Here is an 18213-nt window from a genome sequence, read left to right on the forward strand (position 1 = left end):
CCCATCATCACAACCTCAAGCAGTAAAAATGCTAGGGACGCCCCTGGTTATGGGAATGTATGCATTACTGCAACACGCGACAATGCACATTTTACACAATGATGCGTTGCGGTGCCATTCAATACATGTGCATTGTAGCACACGGCAACACATGGCTACACACCAAAGTGCACGGTGGTGTGTTAGCAATTTTGTGGTGCATCTGATTTTTGGGACATTTTGGTGCATCGGCAGCCTATGTATTTTTTCAGCGGTTAAGTATGTTAGGAGACAATAGAAGTCAAGGGCATCAGAATGTGTTTTGATGGTTGGTAAGAGGTATTAACAAGCTTTCTTTGGCTGAGAAATGAGTGCAAAGTTCACGCAGGAAAGCCAGTGAGCTTACAATTCCCTCTGCAATGGAGAATTTATCAGAACAGCAGACCCAGATTTAGTAACTCTATATACTTCAAATCCTAAGTTCAAAGCACAAGCACTTTGGTTGCCTGATGAAGGACTGGATAGAGTTGCGAAACGTTGCCATGCATTGAGAGACCACCTTGAGTATGTCAACAAAAGAAAGATTGACGCAAGGGACTCTTCGGAGTGCCAGTGAGTTCTTCATTTTTCATTAAATGTGCAGGAGAAACCACAGTAGATAAGGCAAGGACAAGGGTACCACAACACATGCTGATGCTTTGACAAACATGCATCGATATGCATGCTAATACACACGTATGTGTGAATGAGTCTTGTGGGATCCCTTACACTGTATACTGGCATGTGTGAATAGGCCCTTAGGGGGTCCATTCACACCATAATGCAATGCATATCATTTTGAGAATTAAGGCACGTTGCCTAAAGGTGCCCATACACCGGCTGAAATTCGCACAGTGTGTGGGGCTGTCGGTTCCCTTTCAACCAGCATTCCTCCATCAGCTGATCGAAGGAGGCGGCTGGAACTTTTTTGATTGATCAGAGCCGGCAGCCAATGAGCTGTCCACTCTGATCGGGTTTTCTATTCAGCGGCACCTGTCAGAATACAATGTAAACAGCGGGATTCCTCGATTGACACGCTGTTTCTGTTGATGGAGGAATTGGGTCAATTTTTTCGTTCAGCCCGCGGGTTGAATGAAAAGAATTAATAAGTGTATGGCCAGCCTTAGGCAGCGTATTCCCTATGACTGGGCTGCCTTCACACTTACCTCACTATACAAATATTGGTTTCTGCACATTTTTTTTTTTTTGCAAGGCAGTGCAATGTACAGGGCATGTGCACCTGCATGGTACATTGCAGTGTACTGTAGATGTAACTTGAGGTACAATTAACTTTGCTTTGCAATCTAATGCACATTTACTGGGTAGAATAATGTGGTTCATGATGTGCATTATAGTGTGAACAAGTCCAAGTGTATGTAAACCTGAACAATATACTCCTCTTATTTCCTGTCAGTTGGTCTGTTAAATATCCCATTATATCTGTTCAATAAGTGCAATGCCTGTAGTTATATGGAGTAGGGCTTGGAACCCAACAAGGCAGTATAACCATATTGGGACTAAAGGGATCAAAAGGCCCTTCACCCGAATCAGTGCGTAGCACAGTGGAGCTCTACTCCATAGAAGCCATGGCTTCCATACACTGTACTGAGGATGACCAAAAAGCCTGAAACAGCTGTATGCAATTTGGAATAAATGGCTCTATAATATTTGGGTATATGTACACTATACATCAGCAGTTCTGGATGTACATCTGTCTGATTGGACAAAAAGGAATGATTTGCATGGCTTCACCCAGTGTCCTGAAATAAGGAATAGTCCAATTATTTTTGGGATATGTGATGGAATGAGACATGTGGATAACGTCTGTTCTAAGAAGTCTTTACTGTGCTATACACTGATTCGGTTGGAGGGCTTTTTGATTCCTTTGGCCCCTTCTCACTATAACCTGTACGGTTATATTGTCTGGTTGGGTCCCAAACCCTACTCCATAGAAGACATGATTCCTTTATTCCCTTCTCAACTTAACCATGGTGGTATACTATCTTTTTGGGTGCCAAGTCCTACTCCATAAATGCCATGATTAATTTAGTCCCCTTTTCACCATAATCTATATTGTTATACAGTTTCACTGGGTTGCAAGTCCTACTTCTTGGAAGCCATAGTTCCTTTAGTCCCTTCTCACCATAATCTGTAATGTTGAACTGTCTCATTGGGCCCCAAGCCCTGCTCCATAGAAGCCATGATTTTTTTTTTAGTTTCTTCTCACCATACCCTAGATCCTTGGTTCTCAACTGTTGGGTCGTGACCCAAAAGTGGGTCGCGACCCCGTGTTCAGTGGGTTGCCACATGCCTTCCACTTTTCTAGGTGAGAGGCTCCTTAGCCTCCCCCTAGCGCAGCACCGTCCATTCTTACACCAAGCAGCCATTCAAAATATGCTACCCAGTTCCAAGTGTCAACTTGAGGTGGGGTGGGCTGGGAGTATGGCCGCGAGGGAGCTCCATCCATACTTGCATTGCTTATAGCTTCCTCACATGTCCTGTACAGGTGCCTGGACTGGAGTGACGTCACATTCTGGCTTCCAGAACCTCTACAAGGCACGCAAGGGAGCTGTACAAGCAATGCACATATGGATGGAGCTCCGTCACAGCACAGCAGCCAACACTGCCGTGCGTTCCATTGTAGTGCGACTTGGGTCGCGACTTAATGACCGAGGACAAATGTGGGTCCTGAGGTTACACAGGCTGAGAAACACTGCCCTAGATGGTTACGCTCATACACTTTAAAGTAACTGAATTGATAATGATTTTCCCACTTCCGCCTGTACAGTTTAAAATAATGGAGAAAAAGTCTGGGAAGTATCTGAGACATCATAGTCACCTCCAAGTCCTTAAAAAAAAGTTGTCCTATCCATCCAGTAACTCTCTGTGATAGTACTCGGTCCAGCCAGCTTCATCTCTCTGATAAGTGGAGGAAAGTTTGTCCCAGAATCTTGGGATGCAAATATTTTTGGCCACGGGCATCCAGGAAAAAAAACATTAGACTTAATCTCGCAGTTTTGCCTTGCAGGCTTTAATTACAGTTGTGTGTTTGTTAAAATTTCATAGAGAAAAATCAATACATCCTGAAGGTAAAATGCATCTGTCAGCAAAACCCATTCCCTCCGGTAATAGCCGTACGCATGTGTGAGTGGAGAGAGGGAAACATGCAGATATTATCATTTGATACAGTTGTTTATACTGCATGTGATCTACATAGTAACCGCATTACAAGTAGATCAGCATCACCTATGCGCAAAATTACCGGACATCGCCCAACGCATACAAGTTACATTCCAGGAAAAATTTGTTGACTCTGCAAAATAGTTGATGCATTGAAGCCTTCGGGATATTCCTCTGCATTAAGCAATCTGTGTGTTGGAGGGTATTGTTGTGGCCTTTGTATCGGGTTTAGAGAATATACTCGTTTTTCTTCCCTTTTTTTTTTTTTAGGGCAACCAATATTTATCCTCCTTCATAGATGAAATACATTGCTTTTAAAATTACACCGCCTGAAAGGCTTCCCTTAAACGGCGGCGCGCGTTCTGAAAAATCTATCATTTTTATAGTGCAAAGGTATTGAGTAATTGGCTGTTTGAGGTAAAACCTGTGTTCTTCAAGATAAGTTTAATTTCTTCTCTATACTCAGAAAAGCCTCGAGACCTGTGACCGCGATCGATAGTGATTGTGATGCTGTTAGCGCGAATTGGCCACTAGACGCAAGAGTTGTTGAATAAGGTGAATTAATACAGAAAGTAACTTTTTCGAGCCTTCTGCATTGTAGCAGAGCCATTGACATTAAAGTGACACTCAACTCAGGAGTTATATCTTAAAAATCCATTCAAGAACCTGAACTATGAACAACAATGTATCTTATTTGTGTATCACTCGGCTGTAGATCCTCCAATCATCTCTAAATTGGTGCTGACACTGTCCTTCCTTCTGGAGGTGGAGCTACTTTTGTTCCCCATGGTCCATGTGTGTGTTGTAAAGTAGTCACCGCTCCAAGCTCCGCCCCCGGGATGGACTACAATCTCAATACAAATGAGTAAACTAAACATGAGATTGTAGTCTATTCCGGGTGCGAGCTTGGAGCGGTGACTACTTTACGACACACACAGGGACCATGGGGAACAAAAGTAGCCCCCCTCCAGAAGGAAGCACAGTGTCAGCACCAATTCAGAGATGATTGGAGGATCTACAGCCGAGTGATACACAAATAAGATACATTGTTGGTAATAGTTAAGGTTCTTGAATGCTTTTTTAACTCCTGAGTTTACTGTCACTTTAAATGGAGCCATTAACTCTATGATATCGCACAGGGGGATGGGTTGTTTTTGTTTTTTTTTATACATTCTCCCCTATCCTCTATATCTGAGTTCACAGTGATCTGACTGCATTATTATGTTTGTTTTGTAGCATAGAGGAAGGTCTGTGTTTGCCCCTGAAACGCATTGGCTGTTTGATCAACACAATTGTTAAACTTTTTTATGGACTCTAACATCCGTTTAGGCCTTCTGTTTTGTCTCCCTGTATTGTAACAGAGGGCTGCATGCGGTTGGGAGTCCTGGATTTTGTATCATGCAGCATTCACTGTTATATTGTCAGACTTGGCAGAAGCATGCTACTTTATTTAGGAACGTACTGCATGTTGGAGGGTTCTTTCCCTGGTGGCAAACAACTGCCTGCTGAAAATGGTCATTTCAACTATTTATTTGCTAAATTGTATCTACTTGTATCCAAATGTTCCATTTGTGATCCTCCAGCTGCAGTGAAATTTGCGTTTATTTTATTCAACATAGCTTAAAGCGGAACTCCAGGTACATATATGCATATATGCTTACATTGGTCCTGCTTGCCACATCGTAAATATGCATATGATATGCCCGGTAGGGCCACAGGGATCCTGTAAAACATATAGTAGGTGGTGCTACTTCAGGGCTTCACTTCAGTTTTCTGGGTCCTCTATTGCTGCTGTGATGAGCAACTTCCACTCTGCTTGGAAAACAAAGGGGATCACTCGCTCGGCACAGTGGCCATTCAACAGCCAATGAACACAAGGTCTCCTCTTTTGTTTGGGCTGTCAACACAGCACCTCTGCTGCCCTAAAATCTCAAGCATAGTTACATAGTTAGGTTGAAAAAAGACACATGTCCATCGAGTTAAAGCAATGCTGTCAGTCCTGCTTGCAGGACTACAGTACTCCACCTATCCCGCCATCTCCGTCCCTCTCCACATACATTTATTGATTTCTTCTCCAGTAAAACAATGCTGCTGCCTTGACTTCCAACAGCTTGTGTAGGGAAAGGGCCCTTGGAAGATATAGTTCTGGGGGAGTGCTTGCATCAGTATGAACTGACCTACTAGCAGCTTGGTGGTGATGTCACAGAGAGTAATAAAAACAGTTTCTTGCTACAGGAGCAAAATACAAGAAAAACATTTAGAGGGAGATTAGGTGGCAAATTTTGGTCAGGCCTGAATATGCATTTGAACTTAGTACCCGATCCTGTAAGGTAGTTGCAAACCACTATACGGCTGTTTATGGGTTTGTCTTCCATAGTATCTGCAGGGATCCTGTACACTCTACTGTATGAATGCTGATACACTGCACAGCCCCCATAGCCGTATATACCAGCAAACAGGGACTTGATATAATACTGGACTGCAGCATCCCGAGTATATTAATCAGGCACAAAGTGTCCCGCATTCATGATGCTGTAAATTAGTTCCACCATGTTAAGCATCATCAGTTGATGTATTTGAGGATCAGGAATTTCTTTTTTTTCATATGGCTATAAAGTGATGAAAATATATTACAGCCAGTCCGAGTCATCTGTTTACATTCTGCTAATTTAATTGAACTCTGTGCGACATTGTATCAGTGCCAGAAAATTAATATATATTATATCCTGCAGGGATGACATTAAAGAACCAGAGATGCTGGGTATAGTAGATGCAACGCAGAGGCCTTTGTTAAGGCATTTTAAAGTGACTCTGCCACAAAAATAAAACTTTAAATAGTGGATGTACTTGTGAGGCTCCTTTGCTTGGCCATTGGAGGAGGCGAGAGGAATGAGGGAAGGAGGAGATGAGACTGACTTTTTCTTTTTTCTTCTTTCCAATTCGTCTTGTTGTTGTTGTTGTTTTGGGTGGTTTAGGGATGGGAGGGATTTTGGGTTGTCGTTTTCCTTGCTTTTTCTTTTTAGTTGAGACCCCTAGGGGGGGAAGAATGGTTTTAATACCAATGGGAAGGGACATTTATGGTGGCTGTTTTAGGAAGAAGTTTTGAATATCTTTCTCTTCTGTTTTTGATTGGATTTCTCCCTGGTAGAGTCTTTTAACAGGATGTTTACATGTTTAGTTGTCTGTATTGTTATATATAGAAATAATAAAGAAATATTATACAAATAAAGTGACTGTGCCACACAAATCTAACTTTAAATAGTAGATGTACTTGTAATAGAGATAGTACATACTTCTACCCCACTGCCTGTTTGTCATCCACACAGGTGAAGATTAAAGGAGAACTACGGGGTCAGGGCTTTTCCCCATAGTTCTCCTTGAGGTAATGGGAGGATACAAACTAGCATCCTCCCGTTACCCTAAGCTCAGTATATAGAGGGAGCTACAGCTCGCGGTATACTGAGACGCCGCAGCCGGAGCGGATCCCGACACCGATGTCGAGATCCGCCCAGCTGCGTGACTGACAGGTGGCTCTGCCTATCTAGAGGCAGAGCCAGCTGTACCCGCCCCCTCCCCCGTCCGTTCCGCCAGTCAGCGCTGGAGGATTGGGGAGGGGGGAATCCAGCCCCTCCCCTGTCACGGCAGAGAGCTGTGGCTGGATCGAGAGGTGAGCGAACGGCGGTATATGTTCGCTCACCTCCCTATCTACTGAGCCGACCTGTGACAGTCTCATTGTCACAGGTCCGCTAGAACTATGAGGTGAGGGAAAAGCACCCCCCTCATAGTTCTCCTTTAACATGTTGGTGGACACTAGTGTAAAGAATAATTTGCAGACATGTAGGGAGGGCGACTCAGCAGGTGAACCCAGCAGAGGTCACTGTAGTAGTGATGCAATAAAGACGGTAAAGAAGCAAAAGTGCCTACTAAGTTTAACAGGACAAGTTGATTTTTTATTTGCCAAAGTGAGAGTCATAAGCCAGTGTGTTTTTTGGGGGCTCACCAGTCCCCCTTCATCAGGACTTGCAGAATAAAAGACTGGGTAGCACACCGGATTGGGGTGAGAGGGTTTGAAAGAATCTAATATTGTGTAGGAAGTCTCTTTCAGGGTGCTGGCCAGACAGCCATCCTGGTTCACTGTGCTACATAGTCTTTTATTTTGCAGCCACAAGGCCTGATGAAGGGGGACTGGTGAACCCCAAAAATGCATTGGATAGTCCTGTGAATGTTACTTTGGCAAATGAAAATCAACTAGACCTCTTAGACAGAGGTGAACTGGAGCAAAGTTCATTGTTAGGGTTCACATATCTGTTAAAACTGGGGGGAAAAATGAAAACAGGACCAATTTGAAGTGACCCTGTGCCCAAACTTCTCACACTTACACATTTACATATTCTGAACAAGCGATAAAAGCAATAAAAACACAAGCCCTCAATCACCTATGTAGCTTTAGGCATTGTGGAGAAATGCATCTTTAAAGTTCACAACAGAGGCACTGAAATCACATTTCCTCTCCTCCTATCATCTATGGCAACAGGGACTTGGCAGCCTGCCAGCCTTCTAATGTGAACTAACAGTAGACATTTGTAACTGTAAACATTTAAACTGGAGTTAGGAGTCTTTTTTGTGATCTTTGAGGATGAATAACTTGACACTACATATACCTAAGGAGGCCAGCCATGGCTTGTTTTAAAGCTCCTTTACTGCTTGTTTAAGAATATGTAAAAACTTGAATGCCCATAGTCTGATCACAGGTGCACTTTAAGCTGAATTTAGACCTTATTTCCAATGCCCAATTGTACAAACTCCACTCCCTATATTGTCAGGAATTGTGGTCCCAAAGGACGAGCAGAGATAAGTTTGCAGGGACAGCACCAGCGGATAAAGTGAGTTTTAGGGCAAAAGTGGCTTTTTTATTGTAAATGGGACAAGACAACATTAATATAAAATGTAACAGAAGTTCAAATTAAAGCAACATGTAACACGAAGGAGCTACTAAACCCTGGCAGTGACCTTTGCAATGATAATGATCTGATGTCCAAGAGGCACCTTGTACCATTCGGCCAAGAATTTTCCAACCTGCCCCTTCGATCAGCTGATCAATGGATGCCAGCTGGAAGGGTGCTAACAGGGGCACCCACTGGGCAAATTGTGGCTGGTTCTTGCAACATGTATGTCCTACTTTAGGCATTGTGCTCCAAGGCTGAAAGACTGTTATTAGGATACCTGCCCATGCTTTCTGTATACTCAATGGAATACCATCCCACACATGCATCACAAATAAAAAGATTTCATCTTGGGATATTTTTAGGCAATTGTTCTGACAAGTACGGCTTTTCTCATACCATTGTTCTACATTCTCATTGCTCCATTGATTTTCTGCTAATATTCAACAATGTATCACAAATCTGAGACCGCAGACATGTCATCTGGTGTTATTGCCCCATAAAATGTGCAATAACGGCCTTTCAGATCATAATTGATGAGGACTTACAGCTAAAATAAAAAATGAGCTTAGCCTTTTAAATAGCACAAAACCCACATCTATTCGGCTGGATATTTCAACGTACTGAAAGTGGATGTTTTGTTCCAGTTTTTATTTTATACCTTTTTTTCTTTTCTTTTGTTTTATAATTCACTCTGCAGATTTACATGCATAATGTTTGTGCTAATTCTTCTTAATTACATTCTGTTTCTGTTTAAGTTTTAATTTGGAACAGTATCGCTTGACAGAACCGGTATTTAGCATAATTATAGCCAGGTAGAACATTCTATTCTTTTTAATTAATAATTATCTCAAAGCTTTAGATATCAAGACGATATATATTTCCTTATTGACAGTAAGTCTTTCTGAAAGCAATACAAACTCTGGGAATTTTCTTTTCTCTCTCCCTCTCCCTCTCCCTCTCCCTCTCCCTCTCTCTTCTCTCTCTCTCTCTGCACATTTGGCAATGACAGTTCCGACATTTTCTGGCTAACATGACTGAAATATGAACAGCTTGGCAAAAAAGAGCAATCTAGAGAACGTTTGACTGAAGGAATACACCAGAACACTTTACAGTATATCTAAAATCAAAGCTTTTTCTTTGTTTTGGAATTAGCATGGGATCGTTGAAACTGATTAAAGTTTTCTTTGGTATTTGAGTCCCATGGCGCCGGGGGGATTATTTTCACAGCACATTTGGCAATGACAGTTCCGACATTTTCTGGCTAACATGACTGAAATATGAACAGCTTGGCAAAAAAGAGCAATCTAGAGAACGTTTGACTGAAGGAATACACCAGAACACTTTACAGTATATCTAAAATCAAAGCTTTTTCTTTGTTTTGGAATTAGCATGGGATCGTTGAAACTGATTAAAGTTTTCTTTGGTATTTGAGTCCCATGGCGCCGGGGGGATTATTTTCACTTCCTATTATGAGACACAACAGCAAGTATAAAGAACTCACTCAAAAGTAATGGACATTCCCACTTAGACAGCTGTCACTGGAGCTAATGTCACCATTGGAAGATTTCCTGTCCCTGTAACACGTTAACATTTTTGATTTTTAGTCACACCTAGCCATGGTGACATTGGTGACCAGGACAAATAGAGAGGGTGAGTCTCCCCAGTGGGGACACAGCAGTAGAAGCCTGACAGGGTGTCTAGTGCTTCCGCACACCATCCATAATAATAAAAAAGAGTCATAAGGAAGTAGAAAACAAAGAAAGAGATATTATTATTATTATACAGGATTTATATAGCGCCAACAGTTTGTGCAGCACTTTACAATATAAGGAAGACATTACAATCACAATACTTTTGTGACATTGTGACATTTAGGCAAACAGCAACATGGAATTAGTTTTATTGTTTTATGGCAGCCCTGAATTGATATTGTTTTTCAGTACAACAAAAAGCATGGAACTGAGGCGTTGTTGGCTATGGTATGTTTATAACTAAATAAACTCTTACCCAAAATGCCAGATTATTAGTGAAACTGACATATTTATGTGTTAAAGTGAAATCTCTATCTTTCATACATTGTTATACATTTTTATTACTAGTATAATGATTATGTGATCATCTACAGGCCAATGACAATCCAAGTTAACTTGGTACGCATTGCGATTCTTGCTCTGGCCTGGGAACTGCAAAACGAAACCTTATTTTGGATGTATCTCGGTATACGGTGTTTGGATCTGGATTTATTCTGAATGACTTTGATATGTTTAGTATGTATCAGCGCCGGGCTATGATACAGATGTAAAATAACAATCTTAACGTGGAACTAGACCCACCAATTTTCAAAACAGTTACTTTCAGGGCCCTGTCATACCATATCCAGTGCGTTCCGGTGCAGTTTGAACCCGGGGGGCACTGGATCGCATAGATCAGGCCAGGCCATGTTCTGGGGTGGGAGGGGGGGGAGTGGTGGAGCCATTCATGTCACCCGCAGGGCAATCGCATGGACCGGAACAGGATTGCCCTCCGTTCCAGTGCAGTGCGATCGGAAAAAAAAGTGCATGTAGCATTTTTTCCGATCACACAGAGGGTATTCCTGTACCTTGCGTTCTGGTGCGGGCAAATGCACAGCGGGCAGGGGGCGTGCCTGCAGTGCCATTGACATGATTGGCATCGCCACGCCCCCTCTTGCCCCAGAACATGGTCCGGCGTGATCTTTGCGATCCAGTGTGTTCTGGGCTCGGACTGCGCCCAAGGCACTGGATATGGTGTGACTGGGCCCTCAAGGCGTGTGCCCAAAGTCAAGGTTCCCAGTTTGCTTATTTCAGGTTTCAGTCTGTTTGAGCCATGTTCAGAATCTGTCCTAGGACCGTGTGTCTTGTAGGCTCACATTTCCACTGGTTTGGAATCTAGATGCTATAAAAGGGTTTTAAAGAGTTGGCGTCATAGCTGATTACATGTGCAGCACCATGGCAACTGCAATCCAAATAGAGGCCAAGATGGCGTCTTCTTTGGCTGTAATGGATAGGAGGTTGTAGATCCACTTTAAGAAACATGCAGTTACAAGTTGATTCTTTGTTGATCTTCATCATAACATTAGCAAAAATCAGCCTTTGAAATTGAAATTAATTTGCCCATTTTTCATGGTACAAATCCTTTTTTTTTTTTAATGCACGTCTTCTGTTCCATCATATAATAATAAATGAATGTATACCTCCTGTACTCCTGTATCTGGAAGCATTGTATATATAATTTGGCATGTCTGATGTATTTTGCAAATGTTTGCTTAACTTTGTAGGGAAAGTTGATACTATGGGGTTGGTTTACTAAAGACAAATTCACTTTGCAGGGGAATTTTACTTTTAGCTTAGTGAATGGGCTGAAAATTAACTTCACAGAAAAAAAAAATTAAAAATTAACTTCACAGAAAATTATATATATCTATATCTATATGTACATATAGATATAGATATATATACAGTATGTGTATATATATATAAGGTACCTTAACTATTATCAACAATGTATCTTATTTGTGTATCACTCGGCTGTAGATCCTCCAATCATCTCTGAATTGGTGCTGACACTGTCCTTCCTTCTGGAGGGGGGCTACGTCTGTTCCCCATGGTCCCCATGTGTGTTGTAGAGTAGTCACCGCTCCAAGCTCACTCCCGGGATGGACTACAATCTCATGTCTAGTTTACTGATTTGTATTGAGATTGTAGTCCGTCCCGGGAGCGAGCTTGGATCGGTGACTACTCTACAACACACACGGGGACCATGGGGAACAGACATAGCCCCCCTCCAGAAGGGGGGGGGGAATTTATCAGGACTGGAGCAGACAAAATGTGGAGCAGATTTGCACTGCAGCCAATTGGCTTCTCTCTCTCATTTTCAAATTTTACCCGAGCAAACTGAAGAGAGATGCTGATTGGTTCCATGGGGGCTGTTTGCTCCAGTTTTGATAAATTCCCCTCATTGCTGTTAATAGTTGAGGTTCTTGAATACATTTTTAAGGTTTAACTCCTGAGTTTAGTATCACGTTAGGATTGTTGATACAAAACTCTGCATGGCTGTGGAATTAATCATACACTTGGCTAGTTCTTATCTCTATGGGTATCCTCTCTATATGGGTAGCCATTTCCGTTCCCATTGAGGTTGGGTAATTTGCATAAAGGATATACATACATGTGCTAGATATTTTAAATCCAGTCCAAACTGGCTGGTCTACTATGAGGTACATAATAAAAGATTGCTTGCTTGCATTTTGTTGGTCAATGGACCCTGATAATGTAATATATATTTATATTTCTGAGCTCCACCTCACCTTCATCTCTTACCTTTATTTCAGCCGCTTCGTTTTCATTGGATTCTTGACAATGCAGCGTCAGTTAATGTTGGACAGCCAACAGCGGTGTCCTGATCACTGTTTGCTGTCTTGGTGAGTTCTCCATATCCTAGAAACTCATGACCAAAAACTTTCTTTCTCACTGACCTCTAACACCCGCTTACCTTAGAAGCCCAATGCAGTTTAGATGATTTGACTCCAGTCTTGGACTTTCCCATCAGTTCAGTCTCCCTTAGTCTAGATCAGAGATCCATCGTTGTCCTTCCTGAGATGTCCTTCAACTCTGCTCTTCAGTTTAGTTCACAGATCTAACTTTGGACTTTCTCAGATGTCTTTCAGTTTTACTTCCTTAGCTTTGTCCACGTCTCTTTAAAATTGTACTAAGCAATAACTAAAAAATTCACTTTTAACTTTTAATGGCTTGCTGGACTAATTCCCGATCCATCGATGATATACCTAGGCCAGACATGTGCGGTTCGTTTTGGAAAGATTCGTTATTCTGATGAATTTTCTGAGATTTGGATATATCCGAATCTCCGAATGACAGAAATTACGAATGAATCTGAATTCCTGAATTTCGGGAGACATTAGTTACCGATATCTGTATAAACTTTAATTTCTGGACGAATATCCGTTGCAGGAAAGTGATGATTATTTTTTTTTTTTTTACAGCCAAATGCAAATGCAGAAGAGGGAAAAAAAAGTGTGAGGTTCCCCTCCAATTGATACCAGACCCTTTAGGTCTGGTAGGAATGTTAGTAGGGACCCCCCGAAGTTTTAAAAAAAAAGTGTGTGGGGTCCCCCCCAAAAGCCATACCAGGCCCTTTAGGTCTGGTGGGAATTTTAAGGGGGAACCCCACCCCCCAAAAATGGGGGTGAAATGTGTGGTCCCCCTTAAATTCATACCAGACCCTTGATCCGAGCACAGACCCGGCAGGGCAGGAAAGGGATGGGGTCACGTTCATGTTACGCCCTAAATGGCCTGCTATGGCTTTTGGGGGAACCCCATGCACTTTCTTTTTTAACTTGGGAGGGCCCCTCCTAACATTCCTACCAGACCTAAAGGGTCTGATATCAAATTGGGGGGGAACCTCACGCTTTTTGTTTTCTCTTCTGCAGACAGTAAAAAAAAATAAAAAGTCATATTTTTTTTTCCTTTTATCTAATGTCACTTTGCTGCAACGTAAATTCATACAGACTACCAGACTACCGCCAACTAATTTCTTCCGAATCCCGAACAAATTGACTTTCAGACCAGAATCCCGAAAAAAGGAAACTAAACAAATTTTTTAGCCCGTGCACATGTCTAACCTAGGCTGAAAATTGCACATTCTGTGAACGTTTCCCGTTAGAAACTTTGTTAGAACCATTATTATTGCTAACTCTACAAAGCAGCAACGCCAACCCTCCTTCCCCTTAGACTTCCAACCCTAATGAGCAACAAAAGTTGTGTTTGTCTTATACCAGTGACGTGCTGTGCCTTCTGTGCTGGGTGAGGCATCCCCCAGCCCGTCATAGCTCCGCCCGTCCAGCTGAAGCTCTGCCTCCAGCTCGGTAACCAAGCTGTGTGGGGAGAAAGAAGGGAGGAGCCTCCCTGTCCCTCCCTTGCTTGTCACTGTTGAGGCATCAAGATCTGTTTTTATTTTTGATTGGATAGCTTGGACCAATGGTGCTTTGACATTGGTCCAAGCCGTCCACAGAGCTCACGCCTCTAACACAGAGTAGAGGCTGTGACAGCTCTTGCCTCACCAAGTTAGGTTACACAAGCAGTGGGGAAGCCCACTGCTGTGCAACCTAACTACCTGTCAAAAGCCGGATGCAGTGCTGCCTCTAAATAACATGTAATTAACAGGCAGCGCTCCGTCTATGACAAGTGACACAGTGGGGAGGCTTTCCATGACAGATGACAAAGTGGGGAGGCTTTCCATGACAGGCGACACATTGGGGAGGCTTTCCATGACAGGCGACACATTGGGGAGGCTTTCCATGACAGGTGACACAATGGGAGGCTTTCCATGACAGGTGACACAGCGGGGGGGCTTTCCATGACAGGTGACACAGTGGGGAGGCTTTCCATGACAGGTTACATAGTGGGGAGGCTTTCCATGACAGGTTACACCGCGGGGAGGCTTTCCATGACAGGTTACACAGTGGGGAGGCTTTCCATGACCGGTTATACAGCGGGGAGGCTTTCCATGGCAGGTTACACAGCGGGGAGGCTTTCCCTGCTGTGTAATCTGTAACAAGCCGCTCTCAATGGAGAAAAAGCTGTCAGGTTCAGACTTGAAGCTGACACATTTTTTCTTCATAATAATAGGTGAGGCTCTGCCTCCCCTGACTGCACGTCCCAGTCTTATACCATTTAATAACTATTGCAATCTATTAAAATAGCTTGTTCTATAGGCAGAGATTAAAGTAGCCTAAGTTAATTCATTTCCAAGAAGTGCGCTTTATGAAAGCTCAGTCACATGAATGGTTAGAGAGCTGCGTTAGAAGATTCCAAAAATATATATGAGCAGAATTGTAGCCACTGCACCCTATTTTTTTCCTTTTTTTATTGTTTTTGAAGTGACTGTATTCTGTATTAAAACCGATTTAATTAGCAGTGACGATGCAGCTTTGGTAAATGTGTTTTTAGCTCCGGCCGTATGTAATGTTGACCAACTTTCCTCAGATAGCCATGACGATGTCCCAGATAGCAAGGATGACTTGTGGCAGGCTTAAATGTTAATTCTTTCTAACTTGCTGCACACATTCCCTGGCACGTTGTAGACTTGCAGAACACTTGCAGCAGCACAAGTTCTGGGTGACACTTTTTGAATTTGTAGCAAATTTGCTTTGCAAGTCTACAGCAAGAGTCCTGCGGGTCTTAGGAAGACCTCTGCAAGTATACAGCACTTTTGCAAAGCACGTTGGTCTGGAGACTTGCTGTAATTGTGCAACAAAATTGTGAAGCTTGGCAAGTCTGCAATAGTTTAGCAGGTCAATTTCAAACTTGCAGCTCAATTGCTTGCTATCTGGGGCAGCGTTGGCCACTTGCTGGCAGTAGAAGTGAGAAGAGAGTAGAGTTGGCCAACGTTTTGACCTGTTAATGACGGTAATGACGGTAATGACGGTGTAGTGTTTTGGTGAAATGGTTCGGGGAGGGAATTTTTTCTTTTTTTTTTCTCATGCTGTTTCTCTGTTTGCCAGCTCTGACGCCGTCGCCGCATCCGAGGTTATGTACTGAGGCCGTTTGCGTACGCAACGACGTTAACCCAGCAAACACGGACAAAATGGAAACAGCACGAGAAAAAAAGATTCCTTCTCTGTCTGGTTGCCGAAGAACTTTATATTCGGATGTGGAGAGACGAACCATTCCAGCAAGACTACCCCAAAAGGTATCCGGAGCAAGGCAACTTTTCTCTCTTTCGCCCCCAAATGATGGACAACAAACTTTGTATCATACTGTAGTCATCGGAAAAAAAAAAAACCAAGGTAGAAATATAAATATATACATATATTAAAAAAAATGGACTTTGCACTGTCACTCATTTTGAGAGGCGGCTCTATAAATAAAGTAGTAAATTGTTTTCAATTCTTGCTTGTAAAAATGAAAACAGAGAAAGAAAAAAAAAATACTGGCTTTTGTTTTTATTTATTTCTATTTATATAATTTGGTTGTAAAATAAGATTTGGCAGCTTGAAGGCCATGTCAGACGGGTGATATATTGGCAGTAATCTTCTTTTTTTAAAAAAAAAAAAAAAAAAGATATATCTCCACAGTATATACATTAAAAAAACGAAAACAAATACTGAATTGTATTTTAAAACTTTTTTTCTGATTCTGCTTTTTTTTTCCATTCCTAATCCTTATGTTTATTTAAAAACAAAAGGTGTTCCGATTTTAACAAATATATTGCTCAATAAAGTGTCAGCATTGTAAAATGTTTGATGATATAATTTCATGTGACGACACATGACACTTGGCTACAATGTAAAGTAGTGAGTGTACAGCTTGTATATCAGTGTACCTTTGCTGTCCCCTCAAAATAACTCAACACACCGCCATTAATGTCTAAACCGCTGGCAACAAAAGTGAGTACACCCCTAAGTGAAAATGTCCAAATTGGGCCCAAAGTCTCAATATTTTGTGTGGCCGCCATTATTTTCCAGCACTGCCCTCTTGGGCATGGAGTTCACCGGAGCTTCACAGGTCGCCACCGGAGTCCTCTTCCACTCCTCCAGGATGACATCACGGAGCTGGTGTTTGTTAGAGACCTTGCGCTCCTCCACCTTCCGTTTGAGGATGCCCCACAGATGCTCAATAGGGTTTAGGTCTGGAGACATAGGGTAACATATATACCCCCTCCATATAGGGTAACATCTATACCCCCTCCATATACGGTGACATCTCTATCCCCTCCATATAGGGTAACATCTATACCCCCTCCATATAGGGTAACATCTATATCCCCTCCATATAGAGTAACATCTATATCCCCTCCATATAGGGTAACATCTATACCCCCTCCATATAGGGTAACATCTATATCCCTCCATATAGGGTAACATCTATACCCCCTCCATATAGGGTAACATCTATACCCCCTCCATATAGGGTAACATCTATACCCCCTCCATATAGGGTAACATCTATATCACTTCATATAGAGTAACATCTATATCCCTCCCTATAGAGTAACATCTATATCCCTCCATATAGGGTAACATCTATATCCCCTCCATATAGGGTAACATCACTTATATTGTAGAAAATGGGGTATATGTTATGTGCAAACACAGTTAATTCACAAAGAATTCTTATTTTATTATTTACACTTTTTATTTGTTCATAAAGATAAAAATTGAACATATAAATATTCCGCCATTCAAAACCAGAAGAAAAATGGCCTGCTTGTAAATATATAAATATCAAAAACAATTAATTATTCGGTCCATGATTGTTATCAACCAACATATAGTTACATATGACGAACATCAGATTATCCCGTGTATGATTATCTTCACCCAACATGTTTATTGGAATAATGTCTGCTTCTTCAAGGATGCACATGCAGTTCAGATCACAAGGAGAAGTCTGTATTTCAGGCCATAGACAGGCTTTTGTTCAATACATCTCTTATATAGTTTATAGAGGATCCCAAGGTTACTAGCAGGAAAAGTTAAAAGCATCAATCATCCCTCAAGAGGAACACATGACCTGTGGCCAAAATGAGGAAATGGGGAAGAACCAAGGAACATGATGGCGTATACTACAAAGGACTTGTCCACCTTTATTCTGTACCATCCACAAGACAGACGGGGCTGGGCGGGTTTGCATTGGGCCTCGTCCTGTTCCCTGGTTCCTCCCCGTCCAAAGGTCCTCCATCTTCATGTGTTCCTTCCCCTGAAAGGTTGATTGATTGTGATGAACTGTGATTGTTCTTGATATATAACAATATGTTTGTTATAAACAGTTCATTGTTCCTATGGTTTTAAACAAGAGACTATTTTATTACACTTTATGTCCAAATAAATATTGTTGTTTTTTTTTAATTGTATTTTTTTAATTTTAGTGTTATTTACTTATTTGTGCAGATCACAAATGTTCCCTTTTTTTTACAATGTAACAATGTAAGTGATAAAAACACAAGCAGCTTGTAATGGAAAGGTGAAGAGAAAATATAATAATAATAATAATAATAATAATAATATAGGGGTATATATACACTATATTGCCAA

The 18213-nt window shown here is 41.8% G+C and overlaps 1 protein-coding gene across 1 annotated transcript in view; it reads left to right on the plus strand.

Moving 5' to 3' along the window:
- The window catches only part of LOC108789903 (protocadherin-11 X-linked-like), a 228154-nt gene extending 212213 nt beyond the window's left edge, over window positions 1–15941 (plus strand). Inside the window, exons 4-5 of the mRNA XM_018560050.1 lie at window positions 12493–12582; window positions 15682–15941. Coding sequence (XP_018415552.1) covers window positions 12493–12564 — 72 coding nt within the window. The 3' untranslated portion in view covers window positions 12565–12582; window positions 15682–15941. The remainder of the gene's footprint in view (window positions 1–12492; window positions 12583–15681) is intronic.
- Window positions 15942–18213: the final 2272 nt, after the last annotated feature.

Source organism: Nanorana parkeri, unplaced genomic scaffold (assembly GCF_000935625.1).
Source record: "Nanorana parkeri isolate BGI_ZX_2015 unplaced genomic scaffold, ASM93562v1 scaffold429, whole genome shotgun sequence".
In the NCBI taxonomy this organism is placed as follows: domain Eukaryota; kingdom Metazoa; phylum Chordata; class Amphibia; order Anura; family Dicroglossidae; genus Nanorana; species Nanorana parkeri.